The sequence below is a fragment of the Sphaerodactylus townsendi genome, linkage group LG14 (genome assembly GCF_021028975.2).
Source record: "Sphaerodactylus townsendi isolate TG3544 linkage group LG14, MPM_Stown_v2.3, whole genome shotgun sequence".
Classification (NCBI taxonomy): domain Eukaryota; kingdom Metazoa; phylum Chordata; class Lepidosauria; order Squamata; family Sphaerodactylidae; genus Sphaerodactylus; species Sphaerodactylus townsendi.
Genome location: NC_059438.1, coordinates 20,967,318 through 20,988,740, shown reverse-complemented (window position 1 = coordinate 20,988,740; position 21,423 = coordinate 20,967,318). Strand labels below are relative to the sequence as shown.

General features: G+C 47.7%; 1 protein-coding gene across 3 annotated transcripts; it reads left to right on the top strand.

Moving 5' to 3' along the window:
• Nucleotides 1-6,926: 6,926 nt before the first annotated feature.
• ENKD1 (enkurin domain containing 1) lies at nucleotides 6,927-21,166 on the top strand. 3 transcript variants are annotated; one of them, XM_048515162.1, is made up of 9 exons: nucleotides 6,979-7,017; nucleotides 10,218-10,294; nucleotides 11,018-11,237; nucleotides 12,600-12,824; nucleotides 14,547-14,719; nucleotides 16,017-16,178; nucleotides 16,781-16,950; nucleotides 18,601-18,737; nucleotides 20,563-21,166. In XM_048515162.1, the coding sequence occupies exons 3-9, from the start codon at nucleotides 11,153-11,155 to the stop codon at nucleotides 20,721-20,723; spliced, it is 1,113 nt and encodes a 370-aa protein (XP_048371119.1). In that variant the 5' UTR covers nucleotides 6,979-7,017; nucleotides 10,218-10,294; nucleotides 11,018-11,152; the 3' UTR covers nucleotides 20,724-21,166. The 3 variants fall into 3 exon arrangements, with proteins under 3 accessions (XP_048371120.1, XP_048371119.1, XP_048371121.1); XM_048515163.1 differs by lacking the exon at nucleotides 10,218-10,294 and having other exon boundaries at nucleotides 6,927-7,017; XM_048515164.1 differs by lacking the exons at nucleotides 6,979-7,017; nucleotides 10,218-10,294 and adding an exon at nucleotides 7,048-7,150.
• Nucleotides 21,167-21,423: the final 257 nt, after the last annotated feature.

Below are 21,423 nucleotides of genomic sequence, written 5' to 3'. Positions count from 1 at the left end.
AGCCCTTGCCACTCAATTTTTTTCACTGGGTCTTCAGAAGCACAACGTTCTGCCAGATTCTTTTGTTCTAGTTCAGCCCTGCTCATGGCCCCCTCCTGATGAGTTTGGAGAACTTTGTTACCTTTGGGTGGAGGTATTCTCAGTTCTAGGGGTCCTGCCTTGTTCTCTAAAATAGGAGGAATCTCCAGTGGGGGAAGGTCACATTCCTTTTCTGATGGGCTATTCATCTCTGGATTGCCATAGTTTATGTACTGGTACAAAGGTCGCAGACGCTGGGATTTTCCTAGAAATGAAGATAGGAGCGTTGGAATACAGATAGTATATTGGAGCTATATAAGAGGAGCAAGGACTATATTATCTGTTTTGCTATAGCTTTGCCTTATTTTCTTGCTTTTACCATGATTAATGTTTGAGATGAGGAGGGGGTGCCTTTTGTAATTGGGCTTCACATAGTAGCTACCCCAGGAAACTACCAACTTTGCTAGCTCACATCACTGTTGGAGCAGCAGTCGCTGTTAACAGTCCTGTTAATGCCTGTGTGGTGCAGTGGTTAAGAGTGGCAGGCTTTACTCTGGAGAGCAGGGTTCAATTTCCCACTCCTCCACATAAAGCATGGCCCAGTCACAGTTCTCTCAGAACTCTCTCAGCCCACTGGAGGCCTCGATGTTTTTTTCCTGTTTGCACTCACTCTCTACACCTGCAGACTCTGGAGACAGTGTACTCCCTGTACTGGAAGCTGGGTTCACAATGATATCCAGTGAACTTTTCCTTTTCTTGGATTTCTTGGGCTGTTTCAGGATGACAGGGGTTTCAGCTTTGGAGCCATCCGCTTCCTCTGCCTTGGGCGAGAGTTTCTTGAAATCTGCATGTTGGAAAATGAGGACTTCAGAATCGATTCTGCAGAGGAAAAGACACCAAGAACCAAGGAGGTTTGGATCCAGTAAGAGCCACCCATGGTACATCACAAACTCTGGGTCCTGTTTGCTAGGCCCCTGCTTCCTCCTGGCCGGAGCAAACTGTGTCCCTTAGACTTGCTGTCTGATGGTGGGAGTGTGGGGTCCTCCTATTGCAAAGTATGCTGCTGTAAAATCTAGTGAGGAGTGGTTTTAATTAATGTTTTCACAATCTTTTGCCAGTCTTGTAAATGTTTGTTCATAAGAAGAGGAAGAGGAAGAAGGAGGAGGAGGAGTTTGGATTTATATCCCCCCTTTCTCTCCTGCAAGAGACTCAAAGGGGCTTACAATCTCCTTGCCCTTCCCCCCTCACAACAAACACCCCGTGAGGTAGGTGGGGCTGAGAGAGCTCCGTGAAGCTGTGACTAGCCCAAGGCCACCCAGCTGGCATGTGTGGGAGTGTACAGGCTAATCTGAATTCCCCAGATAAGCCTCCACAGCTCAGACGGCAGAGCTGGGAATCAAACCCGGTTCCTCCAGATTATATACACGAGCTCTTAACCTCCTACGCCACTGCTGCTCAATTTGTTCATAAGCTCCTTCCTAGAAATCCCTGCCTGGTATGGCCAGGCTGTTTTATCTGTGCTGGAAACTCTAGCAACAACATGCCCTGTTCATTTTTTGAACATGGGCTAAATTTTTATGGTGACTCAGATAATGGTCCCCATCTAACTCAATACTTTCCATGCTACCTGGCAGCAGCTCTCAAGGCCTCAGGCAGAGCTCTTTCTGAACTCTGCTACCTGACATTTTTAGTCTTTTAGCATGGAATGCTAAAAGCAGCAACCAGGTCCCTTGGCTTGAGTTCCCTTCTATGTTCTGGGACAAAAAGAAACCAAATCATGACTGACTTTGTTGTTCTAGCTTTAAAGCCATAGGTTGTCAACCAGGCCTGGAACACAGAGACTGATCTCAGATTCTTGAGTTCTGGAAACAGTTCTTGGTGCCCCTGGATTTCTTCTTCATACAGTTTGGCATGGAGGAGAATGCTCTTCCCATCTTCGTGCCACTGTGGAAGGAGGCATACAGTTACTCCACGGAGGAAACCTACAGTAAGAACAAACATTTTGTTCAGGGCTTGGGGTCCCTGAACTTTTCTGGAGAGGGGGGGAGGACTGCAGTTTATGAGCTGGGATTGATACTGGGTCAACAGCTTGCAGCCATTTAAAAATTATTCTTAATCCACCTATATATAACGTGCACAGTTGCATAACAGAAATAATAGGGCATCAAGATGGAGAGAGAAGGAAAATAAAGACAATGATACAATTTGTTTTGCAGCTTAACAAAATATTGCAGTTTTAATGGAAGTATGGAAGAGAAAGACTCTTAACAGCTTTCCAAAGGTTCTTGGCACTTGATGGAAAATCAAGAGGTTTTTCAAAGTAAGTTGTCAAAAGATATAAATAGACTGTGAATAATTTAATCACTCTTAAAAGGAGTTTCCTCCTAGAGTAGACTCTTGTTCCCCAATGGGAACTCAAAGTGGGGAACAGCATCATTCTCCCCCCCCCCCCGGTTGTATCCTTGCAACAATCAACCTGTGGAAACACATCTGGTTTACCAGATAAACCTCTGCCACTCAGGTGGAGGAGTGCGGAATCAAGCACGGTTCTCCAGATTAGAATCCGCCTGCTCTTCAACAGTACACCACGCTAGATAATAGAACTTACATACAACTTGAGCTACAATGTGGAATGCAACCTAACTTACAAATCCTTGCATGACAAGACCCCCTTCCACTTCTTTCAGCAGGGGTGGCCAAGAACTGTTGCAGACCCTCAGACAAAGATGCCTTCTGGGCCTGCCCTCTCACCACCCAGCCCAGAAATCACAGGAAGACAAAAAACATGACTGGCTGATCTTTCTGGTCCCCGGGAGACCAGCATCTCTGGAACGGTGTCCCCTCCTCTGTAGCCAAGCTCTCTGGCTGTAGAAGCTGCCATGCCCGCATTGTGCATGTCCTGCAAGTCCCAAGCTTTCTTCACTTGTAGCCCATCACCCTTTACCTCCAGTGACTTGATGGAAGGGTTGTCCAGAACTGCAGCCAGCTGGGCTAGGAAGGGAGGGAGTGATACTTTCCCCAAAGATTTTTTATCAATGGTACTTCTTGCAGAACCAGCCATAACCTGGAAAAGAAAAAAAACTTTAAAACTAGACAGTCAGACAGTTTTCCCTTAGCATATAGACTGGGCTTACAGGATACGATGTCATTGTTAGCCTTCATTTTGGCTCATTGATTTCAACAGATGTAGAAAGGTGTAACTCTGCTTAAGAACGGCATGGTGATAGCAGCATTCTTAGCTTTTCTGTTCTGTTTCAGAATTATTGATAGAGACAGCGTGGTTTAGTTGTTATAGTATTGTCTGAAGATCCCCAGTTTTAGATTCACTTTCTGCTGTGGAGGTTTACTGTGTGACCTTGAGCCAGTCACAACCTTCCCACCTAATCTACCCACTGGGTTGTTGTGAGGATAAAAATTGACAGTAGGAGAATGAAGTGCATCCCTTTGGAGAGAAAGATGGGGTAAAAGTGAAATAAGTAAATACAGGGTGGGGGGAGCAAGTACAATAGTAATGGGAAAGGTCCTGGAGTTTTTAAAAGAACATTGCTTATAACAACTGACTACTTCTCACTGAAATACTTCTACTTTTAAATCATTAAACATTATATTAAAAATGTAATTCCCCCGTTTATTGGCAACTGTTACTCACATTTTTCAATTTGCTCATTTTTATTTTGCAATATAGGTCAGGAAAGGATTATGACAATGCATCAGCTTTCTAATGCAATGTGAAGGAAATTAAAGTGCAACAGCTTTTACATCTTACAAGTACATTTCCTCCAAGAAGCTCAGGCCGGGATGCAGAGTTTTCTTCCATTTCATAGTTTTATGCAAGTGCTATGTGTAGAGGCTGCCACTGAGTGGTAGGTTGGGCTGATTGGCCAAGGTCACCCAGCAAGTTTAAGAAGAGACATTCACTGGCAGAGTTATGCTCCTCTAGGTCCATTGAAACATAACTGTTTGCAACTGCACTCTGGGCTCCCAATCCTAGTCTCTAAGCCTAACCACTGCACCATGCTGCCTCAAGGAAACAAATGCCATTAGTGATAAGGACTAGTTTTTTTCTTCACTGTGAACTGTATTGTTACTTTCCTTCCTTCCTTTTCCATAGATGTACAGATAATCTGATATGCATATAGGGGGATGTGTGTATTCTGTAATGGTTAATATGAAAAAATAAGACTAACATTTTTATCTGAGACAGAGGCCCCTTCCACACACGTAAAATAATGCGTTTTCAAACCACTTTCACAACTGTTTGCAAGTGGATTTTGCCATTCCGCACAGCTTCAAAGAGCACTGAAAACAGTTTGAAAGTGCATTATTCTGCATGTGCGGAATGAGCCAGAGTATAGGCTGAAATAAAGCGCAATTGGGCCTGTGGTCCCATAGCCAGCATAATGACAGAGTGGGGATTTGAACCTGTGTCTCCCAGATCCTAGCATACACCCTAGCTACTACATCTAGCCACATATTGTTAATAACGCCACATTACAGATGAGGAGCCAGGCCTGAAGCTCCTGACTGACTTCACCAAAAGGCGTGTTTCGAACCAGAGGCTTCCCAATGTGCAGTCTTGTATTTTAACTATTGGTCAAAGAGATGCCAGCCTCCTGGCAGGACCCAAAGATCCCCCACAATTAACACCTAATCTCCAAACCGCACAGATCAGTTTCCCTGTAGAACAGTGATAGCGAACCTTTTCGAGACCGAGTGCCCAAACTGCAACCCAAAACCTACTTATCTATCGCAAAGTGTCAACACGGCAATTTAATCTGAATGCTGAGGTTTTAGTGTAGAAAAAATGGTTGGCTCCAAGGAACACGTTACTTGGGAGTAAGCTTGGTGGTAGTCAGTGGCTTTGCTTTGAAGCAACCGTGCAACACTTCGAATAGGTGAATCACAACCCTAGGAGGGCTTACTCAGGAGCAAGCCCCCCCACATAACAAACTCTGTGCGCGCGTGCCCACAGAGAGGGCTCTGAGTGCCACCTCTGGCACCCGTGCCATAGGTTCGCCACCACTGCTGTAGAACGTCATCAACCCCTGGTGAGCTGGGAGCAGAGGAAGTTGGCTAGGTTTTCACAAGAAAGACCTGCTCCTAAATATCCTCTCAGCAAGTTTTCCTGGAGTCATCCATGGGTAGAGGTCCTAAATACCTTTCCTGAGGTTTTTGAGGGCAGCAGAAATCCTGTCACCCTAAGAGGCACACTTGTGGTATATTAATTCTTGATGTGCCCAGGCTAGACAGCCTCTGCCGCAGGAAGATCTGCCTTTAAAATTAAGTGACAGATGCTCCTTTCTCTCTTAACTGAGTTGTTCCTGCTGGGAATTTTATTCGGCGCGAAGGAAGTCAGGCGACAAGGTCGAGGCTTCGCCTCTCAGTTGGATGGTGAATCATCTGACTTTTGACAGATTCTCAAAGCCTAAAATCCTTAGGCTGATGAAAATCACAGCATAAAAAAAGGGTTAGGGTTCCCCCCCCCCTTTCTCCCTTTCCCTTCTTCATTTCCAGCTGCCACATAACTTTAAAACAGCTATATAGATGGGAGATGTTAGGTGAACTGAGGAGAAAACAGCTGGCAGGAAGAAACATTTCCTACAATACAACATATAGCTGGGTAAATCTTAGGCATTTGTTCTTACTGATAAGAAATACAGGATCAGCCAAGACCAAGGGACAGTCTGCTCTGACTTGTAGAGGTGGGTTGGTGGGCCATGAAGGGTTGCCCTGTGGTCCTTTAGCGGCAGTTGCTAGGTTACCCCTGGACTGCTATTTTGAACACTCCATTGGCAGATTATAGGCTGCAGAGAACTACAAGAGCTGTCTCCCCTGCAGTGATGTGAATTTGACAATCTGAACAAATATAACAAAGAGGCTAAGTGGCTTACGTAGTACATGTAACCAGGAAATCCCTACTTTGAAATCTCACCTGTCTTCTCCCTTAGTGCCTTCAGTCTCGAATATGGGGATAATATCATTGGTCCATCCTCGAAAGCGGCGGCTATTGATTCAAAATATTTATTTGGGGTCACAGTTTCTCTCTTCTGAACTGACTGCAATGTGTGGATTGATTTTATTGCTTATCAGAAGAGTACAAAATCATAAGCAAAACACCTGTTGACGTTTAAGAGAGAAAGGAGGTCTGGCACTGGAAAATAGCTGAATGAGGTGATCACTAACAAAGGACACAGGATTGCCAACAAAGATCAGTTCCTCTGGAGAAAACTACTGTTTTGGAGGGTAAACTCTTTCGCACTATACTCCTGTCTCCCCACTCCAAACCCCATCCCCAAATCTCCAGGAATTTTCCAACCTAGAGTTGGCAACCTTGTCTTACGGATGCTAGATCATGTTACTCTGATAGCTTTTCAGCTCAAAAGTGCGGAACATAAATTTAGACAGTTGTGCCTTTAGGGGAAGGAAGCGGGAATTGATAATAAGTGTGATGCTAAGGGCGGTTCTTGTGTGGCTAAATCATAATTTCCATTGGTTGTGGTGGGCTTTCCGGGCTGTTTGGCCGTGGTCTGGTAGATCTTGTTCCTAACGTTTCACCTGCATCTGTGGCTGGCATCTTCAGAGGTGTATGATGGAGAGAAGTGTGCATGTCTCTCTGTGATACACCTTTAAAGATGCCAACCACAGAGGCAGGTGAAACGTTAGGAACAAGATCTACCAGACCACGGCCACACAGCCCGGAAAACCCACCACAACCAGTTGAATCCGGCTGTGAAAGCCTTCTAAAATTAACAATTTCCACTCCCCGCACGTTGCTGGTGTAAAAAGAAATGCAAGATCGGTGCAGAGCCTCTACAGGTCTCCTGAATCCTAAAGTCTGGGGCCTGCACAAGAAAAACTACTCTTCCCATCAGCCTCCTTTTCCCTTCCCGCCGACGACTGGAAGGAACTGTTGCTTAGCAGCTGGAGGCGGGGAGAGCAACTGCGGAGGACTTTGCTGCGAGAGCCACGCAGCGCTCTCCAACTGGGATACCCAAAATTGTGAGTTGGGGGCTGGGGAGGAAGGGGCGTTGACTTTGGCTGGCCGAGGCGGGGAGGTCTTGCGCTGGTTTAACCGAGAAAAGATCTGGGGGGTTGTTGGAACAGGGAAGCAGTTTGAAGATGGAGTTGGCAGGTAACCCTTCTTCTTAATGGGATTTCCTGCTCTCAACTTTGCTTGAGCTGCTGCTGCTCGTTGTATGGGAAACCGGCTGCCTTTGTCTTTTCAAAGCTCTTTGGGTGAATCACACGTGCTCATCGCCACCTATCTTGCAAGGCTGTTGTGAGGAGGGTTAGGAATTTACGTACACCCTTTCGTGCTCCTTGGGAGGGAAATGTACCAAATAAATAATAAGGAGGGTTATACCAAGCATGCATCACGCACAGAGTGCTCTCTAGTCACTCACGTTTTCTTACGCCCACCCTGTATGAACACTGGGCCACTTCATGCAGTGGCTCTTCTGGTTGTGGGTAGGTGTTTTCCTGCTCTTGCGGAGATGTGAGCCATGCTTGTGAACAGGCTAAGTCATCTGCCGTGTCCAAAATATATGGGCACTGCTTCAGAAACTTGCACGTACGTGTTCAGAGTCAGTGTGCAAGACTTTTGGGTCACCGGCTGCTTGCTAGAACCATGATCCAGTATGAGCAGAATGGCAATGAGCCACATCCTTGTATGTAAGTGGATCGGTCAGTTGTGTTTTTATCCCACCCCTTTTGCCAGGAGCTTGGAAAAGCATTCATAGTTTTTGGCTTCTATCCTCACATCAACCCTGTGAAGTAGGTTTAGGTGGAGGGAGTGTGTCTGTCCTGGGGTCACACAAAGCTTCGCGTTTCTCTTCCATAGGGGCGCTGCCTCAGTATCGCTAGTACAGACATACACTTGATGGTCTCTTAACATCCCAATTGCTATGTAAGTGGAGGCCTTTTATCAGGGCTGGACACTTGGCTTTTCAGCAACTCCCCAGGGCAAAATCACCTGCTAATTCATTGCACTCTAATAATTGGTCCCTGAGGCTCTCCTTTTCATTTTTCGGTAGCTTCCCTGCTTTAGGTCAAAAGCTCTTTATTGCTGCTTGTTTCCTTAGAGCCCCAAACAGCCGTTTGCCCTCCAAGCCAACAGAACAAACATGTCTCTGTGCTGTGCCTTGGATGCCGGCCAAGAGTGCCCTGCGAAGTGCTCTGGCTTGGTTTGCTTGCTTTTCTTTTTTTTTTGCAACAAAGGTGTGAGGAAGGGATTCGTCCTTCTGCTGATCTAGAGATGCTTGGCAGCAAGTCTGGCTTTGCGCCTAATTGCTTCCATTCTCCCCCTGCAAAGGGATGAGGGTTGCTTGCCTTTGGCCTGCTGCAAGTGCTGGCCAGGAGAAGGGATGCTGAAAATGCACTTTAGACAGGGCCTCGGAGGAAGGACTGGGAAAGTGAAAAGAAGCAGATGGCCAGAGTGGTTTTTCTCTTGTGTGGCTGTGAGGGCTGCTTGAGGGCTATGAGGGGTTGGGAAGGCTGACTCGGCTCACTCTGGTTCCACCTGCTCTGTGCAGGCAGAATTCCAAGGCTTTGTGCCTCTGTGATCGTGATCAGAGGCAGGCTCTCTTCCTTGAGCGCTGCCCACTTGGCTACACATAGAGAATGGCTCAGAAGTGATGGCCCTTTTGCCAGAATGTCTGTCAGCAGATGTTTCCCTTCCTTGCCAAGTGTGAAACCCGAGGGTCCTCTCTGCAGTGTTTGGTCTGAGACTTCTGGCTCCACTGTGCTTCCGTGGGCTTGTGCCAATCCTCACTCGCATGAACACATGGTCATGTCAGGGTCTGTTTTGCTACTGTTTTTTTAAAAAGACGTGCATGTGTCTGAGCGAGCCATCTGTGTGTCAAAAAACCTGCTTTGATAAGCAGTGACATCGCATGGCAAATGCAACTGTCCTTTGAATCTTTATGCCTCCGTGTTCGGGAATGAGGTGATCAAATGCTGAGGTGGTAGAAAAGACAGCCCCAGATCAGAGGACAGTGGGCAGAGGACAGTCTTTTTAAACGTCCCCTGTGGTTAAAAACTCCCTGAAAATGGAAGACAAGCAAAGACAGGGGAAAGAACCTTTTATTTTGCTGGGCTAGTTTCTATTTGCATGGAATTTTTTAAAGCAAATAAATATATAGAGCTGGAATCCCTCACTGGCTGTTCATGTTAGCACTTCTACATTCTACCACTCCATCCACGTAAAACTGCCTTATATTGAATCAAGCCTTCGGGGTATCAAGGTCAGTATTATCTCTGTTGACGGGCGGCAGCGCTCCAGATTCTCTGGTAGAGATCTTCCACATCACCTACTACCTGATAGTTTTAGCTTGAGATGTGGGGATGGAAGGTGAGACCTTTTGCATGTCAGCAAAATAGGGTTGCTGGGTCCCTCCTGGCCACCAGTGGGGGATGGAGGAGTAGGGTTGCTAGATCCAGGTTGGAAAACTCCTGGAGGTTTGGGGATGGAGGTGAAGGAGACAGGAGCCTTGGTGGGGTACAGTGCCCTAGAGCCCACCCTCTACAGCAGGGGTGTCCAACCTTGGCCCTCCAGATGTTCATGAACTACAATTCCCATCAGTCCAGCCCAACATGAGCATTGGCTGTACTGGCAATTGTAGTTCATGTAGTTCATCTGGAGGGCCGCGATTTTGACACCTGTGGACTAGATGTTCATGCTCTGCCACTGAGCTACAACCCTTCTCTTAAACACATAAATCAGGGCTTAATATGTAGGCAGCGGTGCAAACTGACTTTGTTCCTTGGCGCTGGTCTTCTGAATCAGTCCTGGCCTGCTTTGATTTCAAACTAAACTCTGACACATCGTGAGCGGAAATAAATGTGATAGCCCTTATTGTGTAGGGCCAAAGGCTGGTGCAGTCAATCACAGAGAATGAAATGAATGCTCTTAGCTTTTAAGATCCATGGACACTTCTGTTTGATATCAGTGCTACTCTTTCCCCCTCTTTGTCTAACTTCTTTATTGGCAAGAGAAATACAGGAGTTAAAACCCACTGGGTTAGGTCCTGTAGATGTGCTTACATGTATGAGTGTGGCTGCGATCAGGAAGGGCTTTTGGTGGGCTTTGGAGGAGTTTTGAAGTCACCTCAGCATTGACAATGGCAGAAGTGGCCAAGGAGCCTTACGGAAGGTCTGTTGTATCTGCTTGGAATTTCCTGAGCTGAATTGGCTGCTTTTAGGAGGAAGGCCCCTGGTCTGGATAGGCATGGCTAGCCTGATCTCATCAGATCTCAGAAGCTAAGCAGGATTGGCTGTGGTGAGTATTTGAATGGGAGACCACCGAGGAAGTCCAGGGTTGCTGTGCAGAGGCAGGCAATGCCAATCCACCTCTGAACGTCTCTTGCCTTCAAAACCCCATAGGGTTGACTTGAGTCAGCTGTGACAGTGGCAAAAAAAAGAAGAGATGAAGCAGACATTAGAATCAATTACCTACGTGAAGGATCGGAATTGGGTGGAATGCCTAGGAAGCAACACAATGTAGATGTCGGCAGAAGCGTACCAGGGGCAAATGGCGCCCGGAGACAAATTGTCTCCAGGATGCCCCCCAGGCTCTGCCGCCACCACCCTAGCTCCACCCCTGATGCCCCCAGGCTCCACACCCACTGACCTCAACCCTGCCCATGTCACCATGGACATGGGCAAGGTCTAGGGTGCTCACCTCCCCCTCCCAGACTCCCCCTGCTGGCTGGGTTCCCAGCCAGCAGCCTTGCAGTCTCTTCTGAAGAGAGGTGGAAGTCCAGGGTGGGGTTGAGGGCGCTCAGATGGGGTCGAGGCACATAAAAATAACGAGACAGCAGGACTTCCTGGTCACGTGGGGGGCCGATTTTGCGCCCCCCCAGGTGACCAGAAGAGTGGCACCCGGGGACAAGGGGTACCCCTTGTCCCTAGGCAGATACGCCACTGGATGTCGGACAGATCTGGTTTTGCGCCGGTTGTTGGGTTGATTCTGTACTGATCCAGCGGTGGTTTTCCTTTGCAGTTTCTCTCTCTAGTTCGCTGTCCTTTGCTACATTGGTCACAGTTCCACACTGACTGGTATAGGCAACAGAATCCAGCACGTGAAGACGAAGGAAGGCGACAGATTACAGTTCTTGTCTGCTGAGGAGAAGCGGAGATGTCAGAAGGGCCCTCCAGGATCACAGGACCTATTCCTCCGGACCCCACCCTTTGCCCAGATTACTACAGACGTCCCCTGTCAGGTGGGTGTTCGGCAAGGTGCAGGTGTTATTGGATGCCCTGGCGTGGAAGTCTCAGTATGGTAACACTAATATCTTTTTCCTACAGATAAATGGGGTGGGGGGCATCTCTCTTTTCATGAAGGGTCAACACTTCTGACGAACAGGGGTGTTCACCTGCCCTAGCCTGAGTTCTCCCTAAAAACTGAAATGACTAAACTGTGGCTATTGTATTTTGGTCACATGGTGAGAAGTCAGGATTCACTGGAAAAGACAATAATGCTAGGAAAAATGGGAGGCAGCAGGAAAAGAAGACCCAAGATGAGATGGATTGACTCAGTAGAGGAAGCCAAAGCCTTCAGCTTGTAAGACCTGAGCAAGACCTGTCGATATTAAGACATTTAGGAGGTCATTAATCCATAAGGTCTCTGTACATTCTGTGCAATCCCAAACAACGCAGAGTGTACACTTTGGCTCGTTTTAATGCGCTACCTAACGCTATGACTCTTGGCAGGAATAATAACACTCCATATGAGAACAGGTTATGTCAATGTAACATGGCCGTTGCTGAGACGGTTCAACACGTATTATTGGAATGTCCAATATACGAGTCATTACGCTCCATGTACATCTGTCCATTGGTAGAGAGCTCAAACGCTGTCAGGTTACCATCTGTGATGAACTTTCTACTCAACGATCCTGTGATCTTGTATGTGAAAATGTTGCAAGTTTTTTGAGGCACTATTTGGTCAGGCGCAATCATTGCCTACATAGTAGTAATGGTTAAATTAATTTATATGTGCGGTTTACAAGGCGTGGTTGTGAATGTTCAACATTGTTTTAACGTATTTAATGTTTTAATGTATTTTAATGTTTTAATGTCTCAGTTAGTAGATAAATACCCCTTTTCTACTAACTCTGTAATTTATAATGCCAATAAAGGCTTTGGAATTGGAATCCATAAGGTCCCCATAGATCGGAAGCGACTTGGCAACCTGTAACGCACACCTGTAACACAGGTGAAATGCTTTCTGGGTTGCTGGGAGGACAAAAGGTACTCCTTGGGCAGGGATCAAGCACGGCACGTGTGACCCAGGCAACTCCACTTGACGCTCCCCCCTTCATAACGGGGCCAGAAAAAAGTTTCTCTCAACCTTATTGTTGGGCTGAGAGTGCTGGACAGAATAGCAGAAGACTGTTTATTTGTTAAACAATGAATCCAGGGATCCTCTAGAGCAAACGGCCTGGTTTTTATGCACAAATGATCGTAATTTTGCTTTGCTCTTTATCTTTTAATTTTTTGTATTTTATTTTAAATCTTTGTAACTTATGCCATGGAAGGTTATCTGTATCTATCTACTTGACTCTCTCTTTCTGTGTCTTTAGCACGGGGGAGGCTGGAAGGGAACGCCTTGAGGCTAGATCTGCTCCCGGGGCCCCTTCCTCCAGATGCGAGCCTCTACCCCGCTTTGTACAGCGCTCGCCTCGCCCAGCCCCCTCCAAGGATCAAACCCAACGCCAAAGCCATCCTGGAGTTGGGCCAGAGAGGCACCGTAGGAGCCCTCCTGCAGCTGGACGGAATTTCCTTCTGCCAGGAGTTGCCGCCCAAGCGTAAGTGGGCACAGCTGTGTGGAGGCAGGTCCTCATCTGCTGATGCTGGCGTGGGGGGTGGTGGTGCTGGTGGTTGTAGTGGGAAGAAACTTTACATACAAAACAGTTGCCAAAGCTGCTGGAGGGAAGGAAGAAGGGGGAGACGGGTTGCTGGTGATACTGGCCCCCTAGCCAGTAGATGGTTGGTTTAAACTGAACTTCTTTTAGAACTTCAGAAGCTGTTTTTCAGAGTTCACCCGAAGCACAGAAAGAAAATGTGTTGATATCTGATGTGGCAGGAGTACTGCCCAACCTTGCTTTACGGCTCTTAAATGTTTCCTCTCTGTGTTCCCTTATTTTTTAAATATAAAAATAGTGTATGTTTATTATTATTTTTTTAAAAACCCAAACATAACACTAATAAGCAGTTGGATGTCAAATAAAATATTATTATTATTATTATTTAATTTGATAGACCGCCCACCCCCAGAGGGGTGATGCATTTCTAATTATGCAGCAGTGCATAGAAGCAGCAGTGGCGTGGGAGGTTAAGAGCTCATGTATCTAATCTGGAGGAACCAGGTTTGATTCCCAGCTCTGCCACCTGAGCTGTGGAGGCTTATCTGGGGAATTTAGATAAGCCTGTGCACTCCCACACATGCCAGCTGGGTGACCTTGGGCTAGTCACAGCTTCTCGGAGCTCTCTCAGCCCCACCTACCTCACAGGGTGTTTGTTGTGAGGGGGGAGGGGCAAGGAGATTGTAAGCCCCTTTGAATCTCCTGCAGGAGAGAAAGGGGGGATATAAATCCAAACTCTTCTTCTTCTTATGTCAAAATATAGCCCCACCCATACAGTGCGCTTTATTTTGGCTGGGCTGCCTATTGGTTTTTTTCAGTGAGGCAGGAGTTTCTTCACTTCCGTTGAGAAAACCCTCCTTTCCCAGTCTGGGTGGGAGTGGGAGGGGAAGGAATGTCGAGGCAGGTTTCGGGCCTCGTGCAGTAACCTGATTTGCTCCAACCTGATCTGCCCAACTTTAATTTGCTGCAATTAATCTGCGTCCCAATTTTTTGTGACAGGCCCATTTAAGTCTTCATTATTGTGTGCATGTGTTTTTCACAGCTTTGATATTTGTTGGCCGTCCTGGGAAGCAGCTGTCTGGTTGCAGGGGCGGAGGGGGCATAAATATTTAAGACACAGAATGACAGCCACCTGTGACACAGATGCGGCATCTCTGCTCACGATGCAGCCTGACCTCATTTTTAAAGAGGCAGCATCTCCCAACTCTTGTGCAGCTAGCGGCTTTTAAAAACATGGTGTTCTTCCAGTGGAATAACACCCCCAGCGGCTTACCCTTGCTGGTTGCCGGAATTAAATGTATGGTCGACATTGTTTATCTGCTTCCATATATTCTGAAAATATATGTCTTCAAGAATACATTTTATTTGATAGCAGCTCTTGTCCTTTTCCTTTGCCACACCTTTGTCCTTTCCACTGCCACACTTTTCCATCCTCCCCTTTAGGTACCATCCTTAGAGGGCATCGGGGGCCATTCCCAGCTTAGGAAAGCCAACCTGGTTTCCTTGCTCATTTCAGATCTGTGGTTAAGGCATGAACAAAACAGTCTCCGGTAGTTAACGTCTGCACAGATATAACCTGGTTGTCAGTTTGTTGAGAAGCCCAAAGGGCATTTGTACCTGCAGCTCAGGGCTAAGGGGAGACCTTTTATTTCTCTCACCACGCAGGGAAGGAATGCAAAGACTATGAGAAAGTGAATCTGAGGCGCCTGAGAGAGATTCAGAGGAAGTGTCGCGAGAAGGAGCAGGCCCAGGAGCTGAGCCAGCCCAAGCCCGTGAAAGCCCTGTGGAAATCGCCCAAGTACGAGAACGTGGAGTCCAAAGTGAAGGCCAAGCTGCAGGTACCACGTCCGTCGGCTTTCCCCATTCTCCCAGGCTTCAGTGCAATTGCGCAAGCCCTGTGAGTGCCTAGAAGTGCTCAGACCTTGCAAGATGGATGTTGTATTGGAGAGGGGCCATAACAGTGCTGAGCTAGGCAGCTCTGACTCCGTAAAAGACAGCATACCGCATTCAGAGATCTTACTTTACGGCAGAGGACATTCCACCAGATAATCCTGTGGTAGATGTGGGGAGAAGTTGCCTGAAGGTGCTTGTCTGCCCCATAGTCATTTTGCCATGTGGGTGATGCGACACAGACAGAAATGAAATGTCACAATACTAGAACCAGGGGGCATTCATTGAAAATGCTGGGGGGAAGAATTAGGACTAATAAAAGGAAACACTTCTTCACGCAACGTGTGATTGGTGTTTGGAATATGCTGCCACAGGAGGTGGTGATGGCCACTAACCTGGATAGCTTTAAGAGGGGCTTGGACAGATTTATGGAGGAGAAGTCAATCTATGGCTACCAATCTTGATCCTCTTTGATCTGAGATTGCAAATGCCTTAACAGACCAGGTGCTCAGGAGCAACAGCCGCAGAAGGCCATTGCTTTCACCTCCTGCATGTGAGCTCCCAAAGGCACCTGGTGGGCCACTGCGAGTAGCAGAATGCTGGACTAGATGGACTCTGGTCTGATCCAGCTGGCTTGTTCTTATGTTCTTATGTTCTTAAGCTAGGGACTTTGGTCATCAGAAACAATACCTTCAGAATCTCATGCATCATGCATGCACAGGGCTGGATTAAGACATTTAGAGGGCCTAAACACTGAAAAGGTTATGGTACCCCCACATGCTGTATATGGAATTCAAAATAAAAACAGTCTCTGTAGGTTGGGAGCGATTTAAATGGCTGCCATGACGCTGAGATGGACTGACACTTTCCGCACACTTTTGCCTGGATAGAAATCAGCCCAGCTGAGCAACTTCTAGCCCCGGGGGGGATAAAAGTCAAGCGATCAGCTCATAGCTGCTTGGGAAGGGATGGGTTTTAAGTGTTGTACTGGCTAGTGTGCTAGATTTTGATCACTTCAATCTGCTTTAAATCCCTTTTCAGCTGCAAAAGCTCTCTGGGTGATTTTGACTCAGCTGCACGTTTTCTTTCTCTTTTTCAGCCTGTCCTACCTCACAGGGTGGCTGTTGGGAGGACAGAGTAGAAGCCGGGTGAATTATGCAGTCTACTTTGGGAGGGGGAGCATGGGGTAAATAAAGTAATCAAAATCAGCCTCTCTGTCTCATTTCTTTCTTTTTTTCAACCCAGGAGAGCTCTGTTCCTCCAAATTCCGAAGCTCAGAGGTTCCTGAGAGCTTACTCCCGCTGCGGCACCGGGATTCACCCGCGCAGGCTGCTGTCCCAGAACCCTGTTCAATCACGAGCAACAACAGATTCTGCAACGCCGCCAGTCCCTGGTGGGAACGTCAAGGTGAGGGGGCTGCACGTGCCTGCCGTGTGCTTCCTGCATCCTCCCTGGCCTCCCATTACCAGGAGCTGTTGCTGTCACCCTTGAGACATGCCCTGTTCATGGACTACAATTCCCATCAGCTCCTGCCAGCATGACCAAGTGGCAGGGGCTGATGGGAATTGTAGTCCATGAACATCTGGAGAGCCACAGGTTGCAGACCCCTGTCCTAGTCTGACACTCTAACAGTTATGCCGTGGGACAGCCTGCCCATTCTTGTCTTTCTCCAGGAACCTGTCAGAAGGGGAGGGCAGCAGTGGCGTAGGAGGTTAAGAGCTCGTGTATCTAATCTGGAGGAACCGGGTTTGATTCCCAGCTCTGCCGCCTGAGCTGTGGAGGCTTATCTGGGGAATTCAGATTAGCCTGTGCACTCCCACACATGCCAGCTGGGTGACCTTGGGCTAGTCACAGTTTCTCGGAGCTCTCTCAGCCCCACCCACCTCACAGGGTGTTTGTTGTGAGGGGGGAAGGGCAAGGAGATTGTAAGCCCCTTTGAGTCTCCTGCAGGAGAGAAAGGGGGGGTATAAATCCAAACTCTTCTTCTTCTCTTCTTCTTCCCTTTCCAGACCCTGAAGGAGAACAGCAAGGTGGACTTTGTCAGCCACAATGCCCAGAACGCCAAGCGAGCCCAGCTGCGACGGTCGCGCTCCCTGCAGTCGCTCACCGAAGTGCTGGAGCAGAAGCGGAAGGAGCAGGAAGAGTATGATGCCAGACAAAAAGGCCACGTTCCCCACTAGTACGTACGGAGGCCCTCCCCTTCTGACAGGTTCCTGGAGAAAGACAAGGACGGGCAGGCTGTCCCACGGCATAACTGTTAGAGTGTCAGACTAGGACAGGGGTCTGCAACCTGTGTCTCTCCAGATGCTCATGGACTACAATTCCCATCAGCCTCTGCCACTTGGCCATGGCAGGAGCTGATGGGAATTGTAGTCCCTGAACATCTGGAGAGCCACAGGTTGCAGACCCCTGGACTAGGACTTGGGAGACTCACCTCCATATCCCCGCTCACCGGGTGACTTTTAAGTCAGTTGCTCACTTTCAACCCAGCCTGCATCACAGGGTTGTTGGAAGGGCAAAATAGAAACGGGGCAGTAGGACCTGACAGGCATAAGCACGTGTGTGTGTGAGTATCAGGACTGTAGTTCCACCTGTGCAAAGAAATGCCGTGCGATTGTGGGATCTAATATCTGCTGTTTTGTATGTAGGCTAGTTGCTTGCAGTTTTGTTGTCCTGCCTTAGCTAGAAGGCTATCTGAATCCTTAGTTTTACTGTGGCAAGTGAGTCATGCCCACACCAACTGGGATCTTTTTATAAGAAAGTCTTTGAGTGGAAATGCATACTGGGTGATAAGCCAGAACATGAAAAAGAATGATCATCTTTCCATAATACTTTCAAGCACACTTCCCTTCCTGATTGTGTCTGTACTTTTTTAAAAGTCAGAATTGTAAATCAGGAAATGAGCAGTGTAACACTAAGTGAAGGACATTTGCATGTGTTCGACCTGATGTATGTTTAGTAATTAAGTGGGGATCCAAGGAGTTGTGAACCTCCCCGCCCCCGTGGAAATCAGGCAGGGCTCAATTTCTGACTTCTAAGAATCACCAAATGTTCCTTAAGAGATTTTGAACTTTTGGCATCTTCAGGACTAGAACCTTTTCTAAATGAAAAACGCTGCCCGAATAATCAGGTACAACTCTGATCACTGGAGGCCCACGCAAAGGACTTGTGCAGGGTGGGCTAGGAGAGAACAGGTTATTTAGGGAGCTACAGCTGGGGCGTGTTTTCATTTCTTCCTTGTGATTGCAAATTCTTCCTTGAATAACTATTCTGAAGTGAGAGGGGCACCTCCCATTCTTTATGGCTCAAAGTGCTTCACAGATCTTATGGTGTTGCAATAATTACAACAACCCTGTAAGATAGTTCAGTGTTAATTATCCCCAGCATGTCAGACTGAGGCCTGAGGCTAAAAGAGACTAGAATTCCAAGTAGATTCTGCATCAGAGAGGTGATTCAATCCAGGGAGTTCCTGATTCAAAGCACAGCCTCTGAGCCGCTGTGCTACAACAGGGATCTCCATTCGGACTTGTATCTGATGAAGAGAGCTTTGATTTTTCAAATGTTTATAGCCTCCAAAAAACCTTGTTGGTGTCTAAGCTGCTGCTGGTCTTGAATTTAGCTATGTGTCATTGCTGGGCATGTAACAAGTTAGCCTGCGTGCCACGCCTTTCTTTTCCGTCGTGCCTCTGGAGGTGAGTCCAGTTAGTGGCCAGGTGGAGTTGGTTCCACACTCATCTCCATAGGAGCACGGAGGTGATTTCCTCCTCCTCAGCTTTCTCGGCTGCACTTCCTTGACTCTCCTGACACACCACCATTTCTGCCCTGCCAGCCTGATTGAGAGAAAGGACCGCTGGCGCAAAGAAGCGGAGGAACGCCGGCGCAATACGCCTGATCCTGCCATGCCCCTGGGCCATTCCCTGATGCCAGAGAGCCAGCGCATGGAAACCCTGAACAACCTCAAACAGAGTAAGGTGGTGGGGGTGGGCGGGATATGAAACTGCCATACCTCAGGTCTGACTGTTGCCCTGTCTAGGCCAGTATTGCTTCCATGGACTAGCTGCCAGTCTTGGGTAGAACTCTTCCCATGCCCTGAGATTCTGTCAGCAGGAGGTGCCGAGGATTGAACTGGGACTGGGTACATGTCTCTTCTCCTTGTGAAAGCTTAAGAACATAAGAACATAAGAACAAGCCAGCTGGATCAGACCAGAGTCCATCTAGTCCAGCATTCTGCTACTCGCAGTGGCCCACCAGGTGCCATTGGGAGCTCACATGCAGGACATGAAAGCAATGGCCTTCTGCGGCTGTTGCTCCCGAGCACCTGGACTGTTAAGGCATTTGCAATCTCAGATCAAAGAGGATCAAGATTGGTAGCCATAAATCGACTTCTCCTCCATAAATCTGTCCAAGCCCCTTTTAAAGCTATCAGGGTTGGTGGCCATCACCACCTCCTGTGGCAGCATATTCCAAACACCAATCACACGTTGCGTGAAGAAGTGTTTCCTTTTATTAGTCCTAATTCTTCCCCCCAGTATTTTCAATGTATGCCCCCTGGTTCTAGTATTGTGAGAAAGAGAGAAAAATTTCTCTCTGTCAACATTTTCTACCCCATGCATAATTTTATAGACTTCAATCATATCCCCCCTCAGACGTCTCCTCTCCAAACTAAAGAGTCCCAAATGCTGCAGCCTCTCCTCATAAGGAAGGTGCTCCAATCCTTCAATCATCCTCGTTGCCCTTCTCTGCACTTTTTCTATCTCTTCGATATCCTTTTTGAGATGTGGCGACCAGAGCTGAACACAGTACTCCAAGTGCGGTCACACCACGGCTTTATATAAGGGCATGACAATCTTTGCAGTTTTATTCTCAATTCCTTTCCTAATTATCCCCAGCTTAAAGGAAGGTAGAATTACAACCATCTCCTACATTCTTGGTTGGGTTGAGAACCAGTCAATGGAAAGGGGTTGCACCAAGTGAACCTTCCTCTGGCTCCTGGTGCTTCTCAAAGATGAGTTCCCCTTGGGGTACTTCCACAGCATTAGAAAAGAAGAGTCCCATGGCTAGCTTGATCACAAAAGCATCTTCCGGGTCCACTAAAACAGGATCCCAGCTTGCGTGGATTACTTCAGAAACCTGTTTCCCAATGATTCTCAGTGCCTGTGATGCCCTGTCATCCACTGATGGGTTTCTTAGCACCTGTTTACTTCCTAGACAGAACTGCTCTTCTCAAAGCAAAGAGCCAATCCTGGCTTTCCCCTACTTCATTGGAGCAGGGAATGTTTCAGGAAGTCCCCAGGAAGACCGCAGGGAGCACCCCCATTTGGAAATAGCTGCCTGACCAATGTTTTACAATGGGCAGCAACCTGTGGCGGACATTTTGTGGTAGTGTCCACCCCCCATTCTCAACATTTCAAAATTGCTCACATACTCAACATAATTGGGGGGGACTCCTGCCTTAACCTTGCCCTGATGCCAGACCATAGGGATCCCTCTTCTACCACATGTGTACATTAGGCCCTGCGGTCAGAGGTGGTTGAAGCTGTAACTAGGACTGCAGTGTTCAGACAAGTGGGGGAGGTAAAGTCATAATGGTGGCGAGCCTCTCCTTAGAAAGTGCTTTTGGTGGAATACCTCCTCTGAGACGTTGGCGCTCACGTGCACAGAAGACTCTTTTTGTGTCTCCAGAGTGCTGTTCTAGTCATCGGCCGGGTTGAATCTGACAGCTAAGATTTCCTCTAACGGCGAGGCCTCTTGCAATTTATCTGCCCTTCCTCTTGCCCTTTCCTCTACGTAGGCCAAGGGCAACTTCTGAAGGACCTCCTGCTGCTTCCACTGCGAGCCGACACACTGAACCTGCAGAACAGACGGGTGGAGCTGGAGAAGAAGCTGTCACAAATCGAGGAGGCCCTCAAGATCTTCTCCCGGCCCAAAGTCTTCATCAAGATGGATTCCTAGGTAGAGGCAGCAGTGAGGAACGAGAAGCAACGGGCGTCGAGTGTGTGTTTCTGCACTAAGCCTCTTCTTCCTCAGATACCCTCCCCACTTGTCTTATTTCACATGGAAGGAGGAAGAACTGCAGAATAGGGGCAGGAGGGCAGAGAAGTATCTCTTCCCCGGGGTCTTAGCAAAGGGTTCTCACAACCCTGTGAAGATGCAGCTGGAGCTTTCCAGGTTCTCCTCCGAGTGCAGGCGGACAGTGCGCATGGGCGACAGTAGCACAACCTGTGAGGGCCAGGCCACCCACTGGCACCCTTGGGCCCCCCAAGCGGGACTTCTGGAAATATGACAGGTACCACAACAGCAACGACTTGGCCAGCAGCCAACACCATGAGGAATATGCAGAATTTTTAACTGGTTGGAAGGTGTTTTTTTTTTTTAATAAAGCAGATTTTAAAGCCCTCGTTGCAGATCGTTACGCACACACACAGGGTCTGTGGGGGGCATTTTCTCAAGCCGCTGCAAGAACTCTTTTAACATCTTTTAATTTTTTGTAATGTTTTTTTTTTCATTTGTAAACAGGGTTGATGCAGGAAACGGCTGGCTTTGATTCAGCTCGTTTTGCAGATGCGTCTGTCCTGTTTCCCTCAGCAGAAGTTGTCTGAAAAATGCCCATAACCACTCAACCTTTTTTGGCCCCAGTAGATGGTCTTGAAAG

What these genes read in the sequence shown, in the direction of transcription:
- ENKD1 (XM_048515163.1), top strand. Translation starts at nt 11,153, where the DNA reads ATGTCAGAAGGGCCCTCCAGGATCACAGGACCTATTCCTCCGGACCCC. An exon ending in CCAGGAGTTGCCGCCCAAGC is followed by an intron (nt 12,825 to 14,546) that starts GTAAGTGGGCAC and finishes CTCACCACGCAG; the next exon opens with GGAAGGAATGCAAAGACTAT. An exon ending in AAAGGCCACGTTCCCCACTA is followed by an intron (nt 16,951 to 18,600) that starts GTACGTACGGAG and finishes CTGCCCTGCCAG; the next exon opens with CCTGATTGAGAGAAAGGACC.